Source organism: Tubulanus polymorphus, chromosome 3 (assembly GCF_964204645.1).
Source record: "Tubulanus polymorphus chromosome 3, tnTubPoly1.2, whole genome shotgun sequence".
NCBI lineage: Eukaryota > Metazoa > Nemertea > Palaeonemertea > Tubulaniformes > Tubulanidae > Tubulanus > Tubulanus polymorphus.
This window is the reverse complement of record NC_134027.1, coordinates 10173840-10192471: the sequence shown is the minus strand read 5'-3', so window position 1 is coordinate 10192471 and position 18632 is coordinate 10173840. Positions and strand designations below refer to the sequence as shown.

The window sequence follows — 18632 nt, the reverse complement described above, 5'->3', positions numbered from 1 at the left end:
TCTATGTAACAAATAGAAAATACAAAATAGTGAATGCAGAAAATGGTCAGAAATCAAAAGACATAGGATGATAAACAGGTTGTTGCTGGTGCGCAATTCGAATGGCAACCAATCTAAAAACTGGTCAGTGCCACCTACAGGCAACCCTTACAAATATAATATATAATACACACGTCATCTTTCAAATAAAAAAGACAGCATTCGTTGCGGTACCACTGAACAATGGACGAAAACGCTGAGTTATACAAGGAGATCAAATATCTTGCGGGTAAGATTTAAGAATGATCACCGTGGTGGTCGTGGTGGATCTGGACTGGTTGGTTAGTTTTTGGCCAGTCGTTATCATCCAATGCGGCAATTAATCACACAAGTCGAATTGGTTTTGCTACTTCTGTGATGTGTGAGTGGTGTTGGTGTAACCAGTGGTAACTACTTGTAACTGGGAACAAGAATCTGATGAGGGGCTAAGTGAATAAAAAAAGGAATTGCGGAAAGTCTGTGACTGAAATGCAAGGGCTTGGCAACGGGCTTCGTGCGACCACTATCAGTCCATTGAGAGTGCGGAAAATGAGCGGAAAATTCAATGCTGAAAAATAGCTGAATTTGAGTGGAAATTCACTGAAAATGAGCGGAATTTAACATTTGTAGTATACTGAAAATGAGCTGAATTTGAGCGGAACGTGTCCCCCTTTCCGCTTATTTTCCGCTCATTTTCTGCTGAGTTCCCTTAGCTGATTTTGAGCGGAAAATTAACAACAATTCTTTCAGCCTCGATTTGGACTAATTAGCGTTTTCAAATCGAGGCTGAACTATTCTGGAATGCCGCTTCCTTAAAAGCTGGCTTATGTCGACAAGCAACGACGCCTACGGAGCAACCGCGATCGCAGCCCAACTTACAGTCTATGTTGAACCGATAGAGCAGCAACTAGCGGCTTCTTGTAGGCGATAAACCCAGTTGTGTCGGTAGGCGTCGCGTTGCTTGTCATCATAAGCCATCTATTGGCTCGATTTCGTACCACGGTGTCTGTGGTGACACGGCATCCCTATTATGACGTAATTTTTGCGTGGTCTTCCTGCCTTAGTTTTCTGATTTTTTAAACAATAGCAACAGCACAGGTACAGATCCAGAAGGGATTCGGGGGGTCTCTATTTTTCCCCCTTTTCTGATCAAGTGCCCTTTTGAAAATCGCACGTGAAAAATTCCACCTGACATTGATCTATGACAAAAGTCCACAGTACTTTTTAAAGCTGTAATATGCACTAAAATTGTACCTTAATTCTCAAAATTTTCAGCAGGAGGACTCCGAAACCTCTTGCAAAGGAATTGGGAGCCCTCCACCAGGTATATGATAGTCTCATGGTTCCTACAGATTGGTCTTACCAGAATTTTAGGGCTTTTTTAGGGTTTTTTAGATGATAACCTAAATTTTAGGGTCCAATTATAATAAATTATCAACACGGTGTTTCTACTCTAACTAAAAACAAAAATCAAAAGCATATAACCATATGTATTAACAAAAACCCATATTTATTCTGCACTGTGTTCATATTCACAAAAGTAACAATGATATTCCTCACGATTAGAATGTCTATGCTCAAATCTGTGAAATTGCGTTTAGAGTTTTCATTTCTTCTTCCACAACAGACAGTTCACTGGCTTTGTCTTTTGCACGTCTTTGTAATGTATTCGATTGTGTAAGAAGGGAAAGCGCTCTTTTCTCCCCAGCAGGGTCTGCGAGTGTTCCTGAAGTTGAATTCAATGAAATAATGTCCGTTTCGAGGCGTCTCTTTTTCGATGCGATTTTGACTAACTCATCTTCATAGAAAGTCTCAATAGAAGAGTTTGACAATCATTGTAGAAACTCAGTTTAGCATCTTTTATTGCCACTTTGGTTGCGGAGCCAACTTTGACATGAAAATCAATATTGGACAAACATGAATTAGAATAAATTTTCTCTGAAAAATATTTACACTACAAAAGTGCAGCAATAAATATCACAATCACAGCTAGTTCCTATTAATGTAACATTTGATGAATATGATCTTCCAGGACAGTTGAATAAAAAGGTAAAATGCAATTTCTTTAAAAGGTTCTCACCTTAACAGGAAGAACTTTCTTCTCAAAATCAACATTTGTAATCTTGTACTAGTAACAGCAGACTGCATAACTTCAGGATCAACATAATCGTAACATAAGCCCTCATAGAACTGATAAGAGCTCTTCTTATTAACTTTTACTAGCTTGGCCGAGTGGATTGTCGAATTAATCAATCACTCGGCTTTCTGATACAATGCTTGGCCGAGCAAATGGCCGAATAACTTGTCAATTGGGACTATATTTAATAGCTCCCTCCACGAGTAATGAGGTGCCCTTGTCATATGAGCTGAATCAATCCCCCTTTCTCCCAGCCTGGATCTCCCCTGCAGCAATCAACAAAGTATATTGGAGTATCACTATACCTAATTAATCTTGGACTCCTTTCTTCCATGAACTTTGAAGTAGGATTAATCAAACATAACTTTAAACAATGAAGTTTTTTTTGTTAATGATAATGCAACTCTAAAGCATTAGGAATTTCAGGCTGAAATTGAGCTGAATATCAGCTGAAATAGAACACTGTGGAGTACCAAATTAAGCTCTTTTTCAGCTCAATTTCAGCCAGAAAATATTTCAATAAATTCTGCTGATTTTCATATATAAATTCCGCCTTTTTTCAGCTGGTTTTCAGCCACACAATTTTCTGCTTATTTCCAGCTCATTTTCAGTCCATTTTCCGCTCATAATTCAGCTCTTTTTCAGCTCAAATTCAGCAATGGGCTGATAGTGGACACGTTGCTCGCTGGTTGGCTACGCTGTTAAATAAGTTCCTGTGGCTGTGTTATCTAAATCCATGGCCAACCAAAATAGAGGCTGTGTACGGGCCTGACGCTACTATGACTTTCAATCTTTCTTTTCAGATTTAATAAAGAATGCTAAAAATAGTGAAGGGAATGTCAAACGCAAACCGGCTGCCTCCCATCAAAGTGGTCATGAACATAAAACGACGAAGCCATCTAAAAAGAAAAGGATTTCTTGTTTCGCTTCCTCAACATCCACTGGAACAAACGGAAAAAGTCCATCGAGAAGGTTCATACGAAAACCACAAAGTGCCGATCTTCTCTTAACCAGACCGGTCATCAAATCAAGCAATCATCAGAAACTCAATCCTCCTACTTCGTCATGTGCAATCCCCTCCGATCACAGTCTAGTCTCGTCCTATTCAAAAACGGCGCCCAGAAATAATCCTTGCGACAGATTAGTTGTAATCAAGAAAAGGAACAAATTACAGAGACAAGATTGTAGAAAGCTTGACTATGTTCGGGAGAACAATTCTCCCAGTGCAGCGGAATTGACTCATTCACAAAGTTCTTTAGGGGCAGTTTGTATGAATGCGGCTTCTTCGCAGGCTTACAGTAACACTGCTTCAAAGAAGGTAGCGGGCTTAGAAACGCTTGGCTTGGCTTCGCAATATTCAACTTCTACTAAACAAGATTATACTCCAACTCCGTTAGATTTGTGCCGTCCGAGTCAATCAGTTATCGCGAAAAACCATGCCGCGTCCAAAATTGAAAAGTACAATTACGTACCCACTCCGATCGCGAGGGGATCTTCCCGACAGGTGTCTGTCAGCAGAAAAAATGACACGCACACCTCGACGTCATTGTCTAACCGTCAAGCCGCGTCAGCGTCGACAAACTACGCTTCTAGTCATGCCATTTGGTCATCTCAAAAAAACTCTACACAGCCACGTTTATCATCATCGGGAATTTCCTCGTTCGGCGATAGGAAAACAAATGCGCGGGCGATATCTCTGACGAAACATAAGACTGACGCTTCGGCGGATGGGCGGGCGAAAAATATCAGACTTCGGAACGAACGCTGCGTCAAAACTCGAGCAGTATCGCCGCGCGTGAAAATAGTCAAGTCGAAGTACTCGATGAAGTACGTCAACGCCGATCAAAAGCCGAAAGATAGAATAACGACGAAGAAAAAAGCGGCCGATAAAGTGTCTCGCTACAAACTCGTACGTCGTCAGCCGGAAAGTGCGAAGCGCCGGCGAGCGTCCGTGGCTATGTTGTTGATCAAAACGAAATACTCGATTCAAAGAAAACCAGGTGAGTAAAAGCAGTCGCGGTGGTTTTAGCTTTCGATCGGCGATGAAATCATCGACTTATGAAGTAAGAAATAAATAAAGGTCTTAAAGGGGAACTGCACTGGCAAAACTACAATATGCCATTCATTTCTACTCTTGTTGCTGTTTAGCATAATGCTAGTTGAATTTTCAAATTCTCACTGATTTACTCATAAACAACCAGTTTAATTTACAGCAGATGAGAGCTACCATTCAAACTCCAAAGTGAGGCATGTAAACATTGATGACGTAGTCCTGGCCCATCACACACACGAGTGTGTACAACACATAAAGATACACTCATTGAAGATCTCAGTTGAAAATCGTGATTGAAATACTCCTGCTGGGCTGTCAGTGTGATCATAGTTATATCTATCCGCTTCTAGGTGGAGAAAATGGCAGCGGGCCCCCATGGACTCAACCAAACCCTTATTTTTAGAAAAAATATTACATAAAATGCTTTTCTGCTGTAGCGAAAATGTCTTTTTATAGGTTTCAAACTTATTATTAGATATATAAGATATTTTACTGTGCACAGTTACCCTTTAAATACCTGTGGTCTGTGAAAATTGATAGTATAAATTATCAATCAAGAGAAAAAAGGGGTTCGTTTGTACTCTCAACTTCATGTCAGTAATATTCTTAATATTTTCAATTCTTTACGTCACTGTTTAGTATCAAGTTTAGGCTCTAGGGAGTTGCTTCACTCGCTTGGATCGAAATCGGCGTCAAGGTCGGTCCGTGGATATGTAGCGAGTCGGTTCATACTGCGCAAACTCAATCTGGCTGGAAAATCCGACCTGGAGGCTAGAAAATTCCAGTAAGTACTTGAAAGTCCTATAAGAACATTTTTGTTACCTTCCCTCAGAAGAAATATGATTAAGCAGTGTTCAAATTGTATTTGCGCCGAACCTAAATTTTGGCCTCCCCGAATGATCAGAGATGCTAGTTTTCCGGAAATATCCGGAATTCCGGAAATTTAGGATCGCCGATGTCAATTCCGGAAATTGGGTGAGAATTCCTCGCGGCGTCCAGTAATGGCACGCACCGTAAAAGCGTTCGTTTGCTTGTACTCGTCGTCGCTTCTGTGTTATTTTACCTTGGTCTCTGTTTCTGAGGACATTCTGCTACAATGTATATATGTGTGCTTGTGGTATCTGTGCGTGCGTAGGCGGAGCGCCACTGTTGTGACGCCATTTCCAATTAAAAGTCAATTATCTTTACGCGCCGTTGTACATCGTCCTGCTGACGGCCAACAATGTGAAGATGCACGTGGTAATAGGCCTAATTAAGATGATATCTAATAAATATCATCTTAATTATTACCATGTGCGTGCTATGTCCTGAGGCACGCAGCTTTGTAACTTTCTTTTTGCCTGCAGCTGTCAAGCGGGACGGTCTGCAAAATGAGCACGCACGGAAAGATTGTCAGTCGGAAGTCGGCCGATATAAGGGCAATTGACAGCGGTATAAAAAATGAATTTAACTGGCACTGGCTAGAGTGTAAGGACAGTAATGGGGACTACTTATCGAACTACATTCGTAAGTTAGACTTAGCTGGTGTGGCGTACTGCGTCGTTTGTAAAGACCAGGTCAAATACGGTAGTTGCGGGAAAAAAGATATTCTTCGTCACCCGGATAGCGCGCGGCATAAGCAGCGAGGGATGTGAAGCACAACGAATGTCTGCCGTCGTATTTTCAGATACCCAGATCGCTCTAGAACGCATTTCCGGCGATGCAAAAACACAAAAAGACCCCCGTTCTAAATTCCGGAATTTTGGTACTTTGGCCCTAGCATCTCTGAATGATATATCACGATGAGGATCAATTTGATATCTGATTTTATTAATTCCATCGAGACCAATGGAAGACATAGAGCTAGCTATCTATTCTTCTATTCTCGGGTATGTACATACATGTACAATCAATTGATTAGTCGGATGATCGCCCATCATACGCTGATGAATTAAAAAAACGACTGAATGAACTCTTCTTTTTGATTGATTCAAAAGGCGAACTGCATCGAATAGGAAGGAAAAAAATACCCTGAACAACCAACAGAGTCACATGAAAAAGTACGTTATGATCAATGGATATTTGTACAAGTCGAATAGTACTAAATTGGTGAAACAGTCGGCTATTCAGTCACCGGCAAAGGTGAAGCCTTTGAAACCTGCGCGGAAAACGAACGCACTTGTGATCAAAAGTAAGTTGCACAGAAGTTCCACGGTTGAAAATAAGCAGTACGATATAGGATGGTACATCCCAGCAATTTGGAAAACAAATTTTGAACCTGATGATTATACCTGTAAGTTAGGCCTCTACAGATTGAATGATGTAAACGGTTTCTTGAATGATGGCCTGATATATTGAAGAATTCCCATGATTAGAATTAAAAAATTTTCAATCTTTTTAATTTTAGCAGCTGACGAAAACTACTGTAGCTATTTCAATTAAAAAATTTCAAAATTCCAGTTCTAAATGCTTTACTTTTCATTGATATGATAACAGAGATGACAACGGCTAAGATGAAGACAGTCACAGTGCGAGGTGTGAAGTTTCGTATGGATCCAGCTGGTAAAACATTACAGAGGATAACTACTGGTGAAAACAGCCATAAAAGTCCGACTAAAGGTCTCGCGGTTGATGGTAGTAGCAGCGGTGGTAAGATAGATCACATCTGGAAGTCATGTCTGGATATTTTTCTTTAGACCTTACAACAGTTTGTTGTTTTGGCTTTTAATTATAATTGATGAAAAATGGATCATGTATAAAAAAATATACATTCTGGATCCAGTTCCACTGTTAGAGTTGACTCTGAGTTAAAATAAGTTCATTTTCGATGAGTTAACTCTGAGTCAAAACTTGGTCTGAATACCAGTTGTGTTATAGGTTCCCTACAAAATGTTGTTCGTGGAACGACGGCTAAGTACTAGACTAAGTCAAACCTTAACTCACAACTGTGGAACTGGGTCCTGAGTGCGAAACTGCGGTAGCATACCAGTTTTTGATTTTATTTGCTTAAAGGACCGAAATCTGGTAAACTACAGGATTTGGCGAAACGGCGTAAAAAGATATCGCGGGTTGATATTGGTGGCGTGACGTACATTCAAACGAAGCCTGGTACATTAGTGAAGGCCAGTACGACACAAAATAGGCTTCGTGCTAGGTAAACTGATAACAGCGAATGAACTGGTGTGTTCATGACTGTAGACTCTACGGCTCTACCTGATGGAATGTTTTCGAAGTTCTGTGTCGAAAAGAACTTTATTTCAGAACTGAACCGAATATTAACCTGTCCTAGATGTTGAAAAATAATGACATTAGCCAAATGCTAGCTTGTGCACTAATGTCTCTTTCAACTTTACTTGGAAATCACCTGGTGGCCTAGCTCAGTCAGTTTTCAGTAGTATAGTAAAATATAGGCCACAGATGGGCAGATGAACTTAAGCATTTACCATTTGATGTTTAATTGTTTATTTACAGTCATGCGATTCAGCGGAGTATTGCGCAAACGACCGCCGCGCGATACAAGAAAGTAAAAATCAAGTACTGTTTGTTCTATAATCGTTTCGGAAAGTGTAACCGCGGCGACAAATGTCCGTTTAAACATGACCCGACCAAAGTAGCCATCTGCACGAGGTACTGTTATATTGCTTTACGGTCAAATTTGTTACAATGCCATCCTTTTTCATGCCATTGCTCACTTTTCAATTAAGGCCAAAATTTTTCGTAGAACATTTTTTCGCCAAATCTTACTCAAATTCAATGAAAATACCAATCTTCATAACGCCAATATTGGTTATAACGCCATATTTCCATCGATCCCAACAGTGGCATTGTAAAGGACTTTTTGACTGTAAATGATTCCAGGTCAGTCACTGCTCCCTAATTGGTACAGATTGTAAAACGTGTAGATTTGCTTTGTAGATTCTTACGTGGAACGTGTAAGGTGACCGACTGTCCGTTCTCTCACACCGTCTCAAAAGGCAAGATGCCCGTGTGTTCGTATTTCCTACGCGGTGTCTGTAACCATGACAACTGTCCTTATCTTCATGTGAAGGTCAACAAAGGTGCTAAAGTGTGCGATGATTTCATCGACGGATTTTGCGCACTCGGCGATGAGGTGAATATTTCGGAATTACACCGATTCAGTCTGAACGAAGATTTTAATCGATGTTTCTTTTCATTTAGTGCAAAAAGCAACACACGCTGATTTGTCCGACTTTCTGGAAAAAGGGCAAATGTTCTTCAGGAGCTAAGTGTCGAATGGTCCATCTTCAAAAACGAACACGCGTACCTGTCAGTAGTGGTAAAACAGTTGCAGATTCGAGCAAAACTATTGCGTAAGTACAGGTCACTAAGACACACACATTGACTCGCTGACAATGTAGCAAGTCTGCTACGCGCTACTTAACTGCCGACTAAAATCTCTAATGATAGGGGGCCTACATGGCATATTGTTTGACCAAACATAAGCTGATTTGGTACCGAATATGTGGTACTGTCCGCCCGCTTTGTCTTGAGTACATTCCTTTCAAGAAAATGATTTTAAAAATTTTTGATAGCTGAGCAGACCCCTGAATCAGCGCCTGCTACTTTATCTCGACCAATAGTGCTGCAAAGTGCTACCTTTTGCTTATGCCTTACTGCTAGAAACTATTCTTGAAAACTCCAGTTATTGTTCATAGAACAACAATTTTGTATTTCAATAGCTCGGTGCACAGAGGACATACTGGCGACGCTAGTACTACGGAGGAAGAAACATCTGCAGGAAAAAAGCGGCATTTGTTAACGAAGCAACCGTCGTATATATCACTGAATGACTCGTCATCCCAGCTTCAACAAACGTCCAAATTAGAAACCGGTAAGTTGGATGTTATGTATTTCAGGGGCGGATCTAGGATTTTCCATGGGGGGTGTCCAATGAGAGAAAGGGGCACTTTTTACGAACCACCACGTACTCTGGATACTTCCACAACATTTTAGGGGGTGCTTTCGGTCATTTCATGCGTTGAAAAAATATTATAGCTGGAAAACCTTGGTCAAAAAAATTTTGTGGGGTGACATTTTTGAGGGCACTTCAAAGTTGAGGGGGTCCGGACACCCCGACGTCCCCCCTAGATCCGCCCCTGTATTTCCTAAGAGTCGAGCGGTTATCCAACTGGTCATATCCGATTCGGTAGGAGTCGGCTGTACCCTGTACATTTTTCACCGGTAGCTGAATAAACTTGCTTGTATATTTTTAGCCTCAAGATCTACTTCTGCAGTTCCATTAAGGATTCGACCCATTTTTCTCGACACTCCCTAGTACGACTATCGATTGTCGACACTGATACTTTATACAAAAGCCCGCCTACCATACGATCCATCTATAAACTCAGTCAACATTAAGTTTTAAAACCGGAACGGATCTACAACGTATATTTGACTGCTGAACGTTTTCTACGTTGCGAAATACTAAGTTTTAAGCTTCACTGACCTGCGTCAACTTTCTGGTTTGATATTTTAACTTACAATCAGTAAATAAGGTAAATCTTTAAATAAGAATCGTTCTCATATTTTCTGAAACGAGGATCCTTTGGTGCAGGCGTTTATTTAGAAAGGTAAGATTTGATAGCAATTGAAATTCAGCATCCTGGGGCCAGTTGCTGAAAAGTTGGTTAAAGATAACTGGTGGATAAATACCATAGTAACAATGACAGTCACAGTGTCGACTATCCACTGGTTACCTCTAACCAACTTTTGAGCAACTGTAGCTTGTTCAAGCAATAGATGCTACTAGGTCATAATAATTTATTTGAGTCTGAGTTGAAAAATCAAGCTAATTACTCTAGATTTTGGTAAAAATTCACTTATGTCCCAATAGACTGGAACTCAGAAAGGAGTTGACTGTCATTTCACGGTAGGTTTTAACCTTGTTGAGTCGTCGTTTCATCCACCAGGTAAGAGCAAAGTTCATCATGCTGAACATCTATATCCGAACGAATGCAATAAATTTAAATCGATTTCATGTACTTTATATACTTTAGATTGGTACGTCGGTGTTAAGCATAATGAACTTTGATTTCTAGAAAGAAACTTTATTTTGTAAATATTAAATGTATGTGTGTTGTAAATAAGTTCCAATAAAGGATAATTAAGTATTCTTGATGAAATTACCAATGGTTGGAAGTTCTGTCTTGTCATGTCAGTTATCACGAGGATTCCAGTTGAACAGTTATCAACAGTCGCTATAGCAGGAAAGAGGCGATCAACTTGTCTGTTAAAAAGAATTCAGGAAGAAAAACTAAATGTAAAAAGTTTAATTCAGGAAACTTTATCAAGACTTTTTTATTGACTTCATATGGTAATCAGCCATACATTTTTTGAAAGCAGTAACTTGTGTTTGGCATATTCTCCAGTCTCTGTGATCAGCCATACATTCCTATAGCGAGAAAAAAGAAAAGATACGTCTTATCATACGAGCAGTGGAGGAAAGGAACCGGCCCGAAAGGATCATTTATTGTTGCTTCGAACCGTAATATGGCGCCACCTAGTGACGTCGGACTAAAACGCTGGAAAGTTAGAAGTGTGATAAGGGCAATTACCATAACGTCGTAATGTTTTTCGAGGCATCCCGTTTTCTTTATCATCTCCTCGACCGGATCCGTATCCTCGTCATCGTCGTTTAGAGATTTTTTCGCAGTGTCCCAATTATGACCAGTTGGTGCTGCCATCTAGTGAGAAAACCAAACACCCGTTTAAAGGCATTGAGGGCCCATCTCAAAGTGTTTACAGCATGAAATAACAAATACCCTAGATATATTAGCTAGAAATTTTATTCATACTTTAACTCTTAACTTAAAACAACCAGTAATCTTAATTTATTTTTCAACTATTTCGCTCATCCAACGCAACATTTCATAAGCAGCTATTATTGTTATTATGAGTCGGTCCCTACAAAATTAACCTACGCCGCGCTACGACGAAGAAAGACCACCAAATTCCTTCCACGGCATAAGACTCAGAAGGATCTGATCCACTTACCGCAAAGTGTTAAACACAGAAATCAAGATAGAACAAACTTTCGAAAAACAGACTGTGAAGAATATTCGTTACAGCCGGCGCGAACAATTGCCCTAAAATTAAATTCAAGGAAAATCCGCTAAAATATGTTGAAAATCTGGTAAATATATCACGCGTTTCACGCTGGAATCTCGCTCGAATTTTTGTTCGACGTCCGGCTCGATATTCTACTGATTCTATATTTGCTGTTGCTGGTCGGTTTTCGGCCGTAGAATCTTTGATTCTGGTCGAAATTCTGAAATTCTTTTGGCCCAGGCAACAACCAGCACTGAGTCTGAGTGTATATAATCCAATTCAATTTAAATATCAAATCACTACACAATTAATAAATCAAATTTTATTAAAGGCTATTAGTTCTATATCTAAGATAGCTTGTTCATATCCCTATGCTATTCCTAGTTATGCATTACTCTCATTTCGATCTCGATTTTATGTCTTTGGGATTGCCGCTGCGGCTCGAATTTTATGCATGCTGATGTAACGCATTGACATCGTGCAGGCGTACCTATCCAAATTTCGGCACAGACTCCTTTGAAAGATTACAAATTTTAAACTTCACAAGCATTTTAAACTCAATTCACAAGCCTTTCAACCGTACAATCATAAAGCACGAAATATGATTCGAGATTTTAAAGATTTCCTGGGCCAACAACCCTCCGATTATAGCGCCGAGCCTCTTACAAATGTGTTCTCTTCAAGATTCATTGCCCCTGTCATTGGAAATGGCTGAAGATGCTCAGAGAAGATGATGGTAGGCAGTGCAGCACCCTTTATGTCACTCACTGAACCAACAAAAGATGCTAGAACTTTGTTTATCGCCGACCACCCCCAATACTAATAATTACAATCATGATTATCCTATTAAACACGCCATTCCTAAATCAATCTCAAACATTTCATTCAAAATCTGGCTATTTGACTAAAGGATTGTGTCTCATGTGTTGAAACTTACATTGACTATGAAAAGATATGAATTTTGTCAAGATATGATAGCCTGATACTTCTTTCTATTTTTTTTTCAGCAGGATTATTACGCTATTGCCGATTAGATTTTTCGGGTTATTATGGTGAATGTGATTTTATTGCTGTTGTATTCATTTTTCGAAGAGGGTGAAGCGATTAAGACTCGCGCAAAAAACAGCCAGTGGTGGGTTTCCGGTGTCGGTCCGAGCGGTAAAATTCAACACTACATGCTGACAATACCTCGAAAGGCAAGAAATTGATCGTAGCAAATAGATTTTCGAGGACGTATTATTTCAAGAGAAGGTAAAAAATTCTGACGAGCCCCAAAAGACTGAAGAATTTAATTAGAAAATCACTTATATGAGTTAAATCTTCTTATGTATTGTCGATTCATTTTCAGATTTGTACTTAGACTAGTCATTGGTTATAATAGAGATGGCATCAGAAGATAAAAAGGTATGCGCTTAGTTTGAAATGGCCTTGCTCAAATCTTATGTTTTAGTTAAAAAGTTAATCATATTCTTAAATCCAACCCATCCTATCAATGAAGATTAGACGGACGTAAATTTCAAACAATTTTTTAACTTGAAGTCGTGATTGCCCTGACTGACTGGCTGTGGGGTTTATAAACTGAAAATTTCATCTAGTTCACAATGGAAAGACTCACCAAAAAGAATCTTTGTGAAATTCACCATTTCAAGTAGTTTTCCGAGTTAACAAGTACCGATTAAGGAGTCTGTTATCCATTGAGAAAAAATCATTTTCTGTTTTTTTTTTTTTTTACAGTTGTCAAGCGGAGATGTGCTTCCCGATCACGATTACTCAACGGTGGGGGGAGGCGGCATTGAAAAAATTGAACCCAACGACGATACTTCACCGAAAGGCATGCCCAACGAGGACATCCGTATGCTCATCGACGGAGTCGTCGACGACGTCAGCAAAGAGCAACTTCCGGTCGCGGCGACCGAAGTCGTCGCACCCGTTTCGCAAGAGCGTACGACTCGGCGAAAAAAGAGCAACAACCCGAAGCATATCAACGTCATACAGATAAAGGATAAACCGGTGATCGTTAAGCAGGAATACATCGTGCAAAAGGTGAAATCCGACCCGGATGGCTTTGAGCAAGAAGTCGTGATCGAAGTGCCGTCTAGCGAGCAACCGTCGAGCAAACGTATACGAAAACCGAATCCGCGCTACAGCGATACGGAAATGTTCATCAAGATCGAAAGGGCGCCGACGTCGCCGAAAGCTCGCAAAAGTCCGACGAAAAAGCGGCGGCGGATGTCCGCAGCGGCGGCCGTGTCATCAGAGGAGGAGGAGGAGGAGGATGAGAAAGAGGAAGAAGAAGAGGAAGACGAACAGGACGCGGAAGAAAATGAGGAAAATAATGAAGAAGACGGTGAAATTGAGGACGACGATCGTAGCGCTGAAGAGGAGGAAAATGTTGATGAAGACGTCGAGGCGTCGTCGTCCGCGGAAGAAGAGGAGCCGCAGCCGCAGCCGAAGAAGAGTCCTGCGCGTCGAGGGCGCAAGAAAGCGCAGAAGAACCAGCCCCACATGAAAATCGTCGAGAAGTTTATGAAGATGAAAGACAGATCAAAAGGAGGTGTGTATAATATGCAGAGTCGAGCGGCTAACTAGGTTCAGGTTAAAGACTATTAGTCATCATTAGGTGTACTGAGTTTTGAGTACAGTGCGGGCCCATATTTAAGGGGGAGTTGAATCGCTCATCGGTGAAACTTTTTCATTCGTTATCATTCAAAATATGCACATGCTTCGATACTCGCACCAATTAATTAACGCCAATTGCATCTAATTTTCAAAAGTTTTCTGCGTAAGTACTCCCAGTGTACAAAAAGTTTCATGAAAATCGAATCCCAAAAGAATTGGCTGGCTACAGGCCCGCGGTGAACATTTAACGAGTACCAACTTCAGTAATTTCATTTTAAGCTTGGATAAAGCGCTCTCCAAGAAATTATCGCATGTCTGTGTGTGTGTTGTTTGTTATGATCACGTCTTAACCGGAAATGTGATTAATTTTGTTTTCCATTGTAGAACACACTGTAAGGATTTATTTCGCCGGAGAACAGATGATGGTCACCGAGAAGGATTTAGAAGGCAATGTAATGACCTATCAGTATTCGCCTTCGTATCAGGGTACGAATGTTGCCGTAAATGATTCAGTACGTTATTTTACGAGTTCAAAATTCGATCTCGAAGGAATTACTTAAGGTTTCTTTTGTTTCCGATACCTAGGGAGAAGAAACCTTGGCAACCAGGGGTCGTTCATTTGTGGAATCTGTCAAATCGATTTCGCTTTGAAAGAAAATCTCGAAAATCATTTGATGAACGAACATGGAACGAGCGTTCACGACGAAGGTATGAAAAAAGATACTAATTGATTCTTAAACCGGGTTATTACGACTACTTGATTCCTTAAAAACTCTTCAAAGCGTGCTTGAAACTCCCTTAATTTTGAAAAAAAAGGCAATTACAAATTTTTTTGTCTGGAAGTTTGTAGTTGTACAGTACGGTAGACTAGTACCCCTAAATTGTAACAGTTGGGACCTGGATTTATTAACCAAATTTGACAGTTACCGAATTAGAAACCAAGTTTAGGTAGTGTAAAGTATAAAAATGTGCTTACAAAACCACCTTATTAATAATGGTTTACCGAGAAAAACAGTACCGATTTAGGATAAGTTTTCAGTAATTGGGATGAAAGTGATACAGAGGTTTCTTGGAAAAACTTATCACCAAGAATGACTGATCTGTAGGGGCCCTGTTAAAAATGCTCGATTATTTACAAATATGGTGCTATCGTCATATTGAAAAAAGTACGTTTATGAAATGAGATGTTTTGATCCGCATTTCCAATTGACCAATGATCTGCTGGATAAGTGAGGTTTACTTAAAATGATCCTTGAGTAGTGTAAAAAAAGAAATACAGTCAACCTCCCATATAATGCCACCCCTGCCTACCGCCAGGTTTTCTCAATGTACATCTCTATACAAAATGCATAGTAAAACACCCCTGATATACCGCCAGACTCTCTATATCGCCAAAATCATTGTACACTGATGTGGGCAGTATATCGGGGGTTGACTGTATATTTATTCCAACTTGTTTTAAATTTTTGATTGGGAATTTATTTGATAATTTTAGGAATGAGCGCAGAAACTTCAGCTGTTGATGATACAACGTTAGATTACGACACACTAGTGAGCATGATCGACCAGCCGGATGTCTTGGTCTCGTACCAGTGTGACAACTGCCAAAGTAATTTCGCGGATTTGAAGCGCCTCGAACGTCACAGCATGCGTAACGATTGCAAGGTCGCCGAAAACCGCGGCGGCAACCTGGCGTGCCCGACGTGCGGCAAGTTGTTCCGCTACAAATCGCTGTTGAAACTGCACCACTACACGCACACCGGCGAAAAACCGTTCAAATGCGACTACTGCGACCAGAAATTCGCGCAGCCGGGCAACCTGAACAAGCACCTGCGCACGACGCACAACGAGCCGCCGAAACGGTTCCCGTCGACGATGAAATGCAAGGGCTGTCGGCACCTGTTCTCGACCGACGAGAACTACGAGGCGCACTTGTCGCCGGTCGGGAAGTCGTGTCGATTTTGCTACAAGATCTTGCCGAACAACTGCAAGCTGAGTCAGCACATGAAGAAGAACCACCCGGAGTCGGGCGGCAAAAAGAACGGCGGATTCGTGTGCAATCACTGCAGCCGGTGTTTCGACTACCAGGCGCAGTTGACCGTTCACGAACGCGTGCACACTGGCACGAAGCCGTTCATATGCGACATCTGCGAAAAGGGCTTCTCGCAGAAGGGCAACCTGAACGTTCACATGAAGATGCATTTCCCGAAAGAGATGCAGGCGGAAAAGCGGTTTCAGTGCCAATACTGCAGCAAGATGTTCCCGCATCGGCCGCACTTAGAGGTGCACCTGCGCATTCATCAGGGCATAAAGCCGTTCCGATGCGACGTCTGCGGCAAAGCGTTCAGCCAACGCGGAAATCTCAACGTTCACCACAAGATTCACACCGGCGAAAAGAATTACGCGTGCAAGGAATGCGGGAAGTCGTTCGCTTATCGTCCGCAGTTGCTCGTTCACTCGCGTATACACACCGGCGCGCGGCCGTACGTGTGTAAAATTTGCCAGAAGCAGTTCTCGCAGGCGGGCAATTTGAACGTGCACATCAGAGCCGTGCACAACGCCGACAAGAGCGTCGTCGTGCGCCGGCGCCCGAAGATCAAGAAGCTCCAGCCGCCGAACATGATTCACTCGTATGAAACCAGCGCCAGCAACGAAGAGGACAGCGAGGACGACGAAGAAGAGGATATGGAGGATGCGGAAGCGATCGAGGCGGTGCGACGCGAATACCAGATCGTGCCGGCCGGCGAACGCGAAGTCGTCGAAATCGATCAGCAACCGCAGGCGATTCCGCAGGAGTACGAGGTCGTGACGTCGCCGACCGAAACGGTCATCGAGGCGACGACGACCGCGTCCGGCGTGACGGTCGTCACCGACGCCGATGGCAATGAGTATCAACTGATGACCGATCAGAATATGAAAGTTTTTCAGTTGCAGAACGTGTCCGGCTCATTGCAGTTGGTCACCACCGATCCGAAAAACATGGATAGCTTGCCAGTTTACATCTCGAATTCCGACGAAGTTCCTTCGGGTACCGTCTATGAAGTCGTTGTCAGTAGTTAAATCGAAATGAAAGCAGCATACGCAAAATTTCAGTCAAACTCACTAGTTCTACGTACATGTATATACAAGATTGGTATTGCTTCGATCCTGATAATGATGGGAAATGTTGAGAATGACTTTCCTGTTTTCTCGTGATTATTGTAACCTTAAGCCACCATAGTAGCAACCTAAACAATCGAGTGTTATACCTCTCGTTCGTATTGGAATAATGGCTGGGAAAATTTCTTCGCATTACTGGATCAACGTTACTGGATCAACGTTATTTCGTTTTCTGTTATCTCTAATAGTTGACCGGTGTAACAACATGCTCCGCCTATACGTTTTTGTTCTCATTCTTTCGGCAAATAATTGTAGCCATGATAATGTTCTGCTTAATCTAGGAATATCTGTAAATAGAATTTGCGATTTCGTCTGTATTGTTTTATCGCATGCGCAACGGTGAAGGTTTGCAGCGACGAAAAGCTGGAACTCATATATATAAGAACATTCAATAAGTGTCGTATGACTTGTATCATAAAACTGCCGATGTTTGTATAATCATCATTATGATAATGTTGTACATAGATTTCAGCTTACAATGTTTTTAGCAATGTATGATAATATTGTTCGTGTATTTCAAGTTATGTTTTGAAATGTAAGATTATTTTCATCGACTTAGAGATGGATTAGATAGATATCAATTATTTTAGGTTTACTCGTGCATGTTTATATTGATAATCTCACTATTTAAATGCTTTTTGTGCTTTGTTTGGTACGTCATTAGTTACTCATATACCTGCCTCCATGTGAACTGATGAAATGTTCTTATTTGTTACAATTAATCTACGTAACTTTGATTCAAAATGAACTGGGCTTGAAATGAATTAGCAAACAAATAGATCATGGTATGTAATGGAATAATCCTATACAGTAGACTCCGCTCGAGTCAGATCCGTTCAACTCAGATGTTTGTTGAAATATAGTTGAAATATTTTTGGGGCACAATGAAATACGTAATATCCAACTAAAGTCTGACACCTATTTACAGTGCCAAAAGGTCAGACTTGAGCAGAGTCTATTGTACTATATTTGTGACGTGTATTTTCCTAGATGTGGGTATTGTTAATGATGCTTTCAAAAACTCAGTTGATTGTCCAGATGCTCAAAATGCTACAGATTAAGTTTGATTCCATGCTGTATTCAATCTGCAATGTGTATCACAAGTAGGACTTAACATTGTTGTTGGACGGACCTCTCTGAAAGTGTTTTGCATTTTGTTATTAATGATTTTGCTGATTATATCAGTAGCCTACGATCGTGCAGTTACCAATTTCTTCATAGTATGGTGTGATGATCCTCACGAAAATCATTTCAAAGTTTTCCACACTACTTGACGCTATGTATGATATTCGTGGCTGATGATTCTTCATTACCAGTACCTGTTATGTCATTTGATTATAGTTAACTCTTGCAAGTGTATATTCTTTTGTCATATTGTATATTTGGTTCATTGTTTTTCGTTTTTTCAACAATAAATATCTAACAGGTGTATCGAAAACACTTTTGTTGAATGATTCCATTTTGTTCTTGGTTTGACACAGTGGTTTATCTAGAAAATTTGAAAGGCTGGGCTCCAGAAGAAAAGAAAAGGCAATTCTTGGATAAAGCAGCTAGGCCAAAGGCCTCTCGGGGTTCTGCCATCGGATTTAGATATTTTTG

General features: G+C 40.9%; 3 protein-coding genes across 3 annotated transcripts; 2 read left to right on the top strand and 1 right to left on the bottom strand.

Moving 5' to 3' along the window:
* Positions 1 to 177: 177 nt before the first annotated feature.
* On the top strand, positions 178 to 10281 carry LOC141902443 (uncharacterized). The gene is made up of 11 exons (XM_074790162.1): positions 178 to 268; positions 2959 to 4155; positions 4848 to 4992; positions 6185 to 6378; positions 6684 to 6836; positions 7200 to 7341; positions 7659 to 7814; positions 8103 to 8298; positions 8367 to 8518; positions 8888 to 9039; positions 9422 to 10281. The coding sequence occupies exons 1-11, from the start codon at positions 223 to 225 to the stop codon at positions 9481 to 9483; spliced, it is 2595 nt and encodes an 864-aa protein (XP_074646263.1). The 5' UTR covers positions 178 to 222; the 3' UTR covers positions 9484 to 10281.
* A 200-nt stretch (positions 10282 to 10481) lies between these two features.
* Positions 10482 to 11521, bottom strand: LOC141902552 (cytochrome c oxidase assembly factor 4 homolog, mitochondrial-like). The gene is made up of 3 exons (XM_074790333.1): positions 11202 to 11521; positions 10763 to 10891; positions 10482 to 10599 (listed from the first exon to the last, which is right to left on the bottom strand). The coding sequence occupies exons 2-3, from the start codon at positions 10889 to 10891 to the stop codon at positions 10495 to 10497; spliced, it is 234 nt and encodes a 77-aa protein (XP_074646434.1). The 5' UTR covers positions 11202 to 11521; the 3' UTR covers positions 10482 to 10494.
* A 434-nt stretch (positions 11522 to 11955) lies between these two features.
* Positions 11956 to 18412, top strand: LOC141902474 (uncharacterized). The gene is made up of 7 exons (XM_074790207.1): positions 11956 to 11991; positions 12263 to 12506; positions 12604 to 12659; positions 12990 to 13809; positions 14259 to 14360; positions 14460 to 14582; positions 15370 to 18412. The coding sequence occupies exons 3-7, from the start codon at positions 12639 to 12641 to the stop codon at positions 16932 to 16934; spliced, it is 2631 nt and encodes an 876-aa protein (XP_074646308.1). The 5' UTR covers positions 11956 to 11991; positions 12263 to 12506; positions 12604 to 12638; the 3' UTR covers positions 16935 to 18412.
* Positions 18413 to 18632: the final 220 nt, after the last annotated feature.

Bases quoted from the DNA above. Each gene is read 5' to 3' on its own strand.
- LOC141902443 (XM_074790162.1), top strand. From the start codon at position 223: ATGGACGAAAACGCTGAGTTATACAAGGAGATCAAATATCTTGCGG. The intron at 6,379-6,683 runs GTAAGTTGCACA...ATATGATAACAG, and splicing joins GAACGCACTTGTGATCAAAA to AGATGACAACGGCTAAGATG. The intron at 7,342-7,658 runs GTAAACTGATAA...GTTTATTTACAG, and splicing joins CAAAATAGGCTTCGTGCTAG to TCATGCGATTCAGCGGAGTA.
- LOC141902552 (XM_074790333.1), bottom strand. From the start codon at position 10,891: ATGGCAGCACCAACTGGTCATAATTGGGACACTGCGAAAAAATCTCTA. The intron at 10,600-10,762 runs GTAATTGCCCTT...TTCTCGCTATAG, and splicing joins AAAAACATTACGACGTTATG to GAATGTATGGCTGATCACAG.
- LOC141902474 (XM_074790207.1), top strand. From the start codon at position 12,639: ATGGCATCAGAAGATAAAAAG. The intron at 13,810-14,258 runs GTGTGTATAATA...TTTCCATTGTAG, and splicing joins GAAAGACAGATCAAAAGGAG to AACACACTGTAAGGATTTAT. The intron at 14,361-14,459 runs GTACGAATGTTG...TCCGATACCTAG, and splicing joins GTATTCGCCTTCGTATCAGG to GGAGAAGAAACCTTGGCAAC.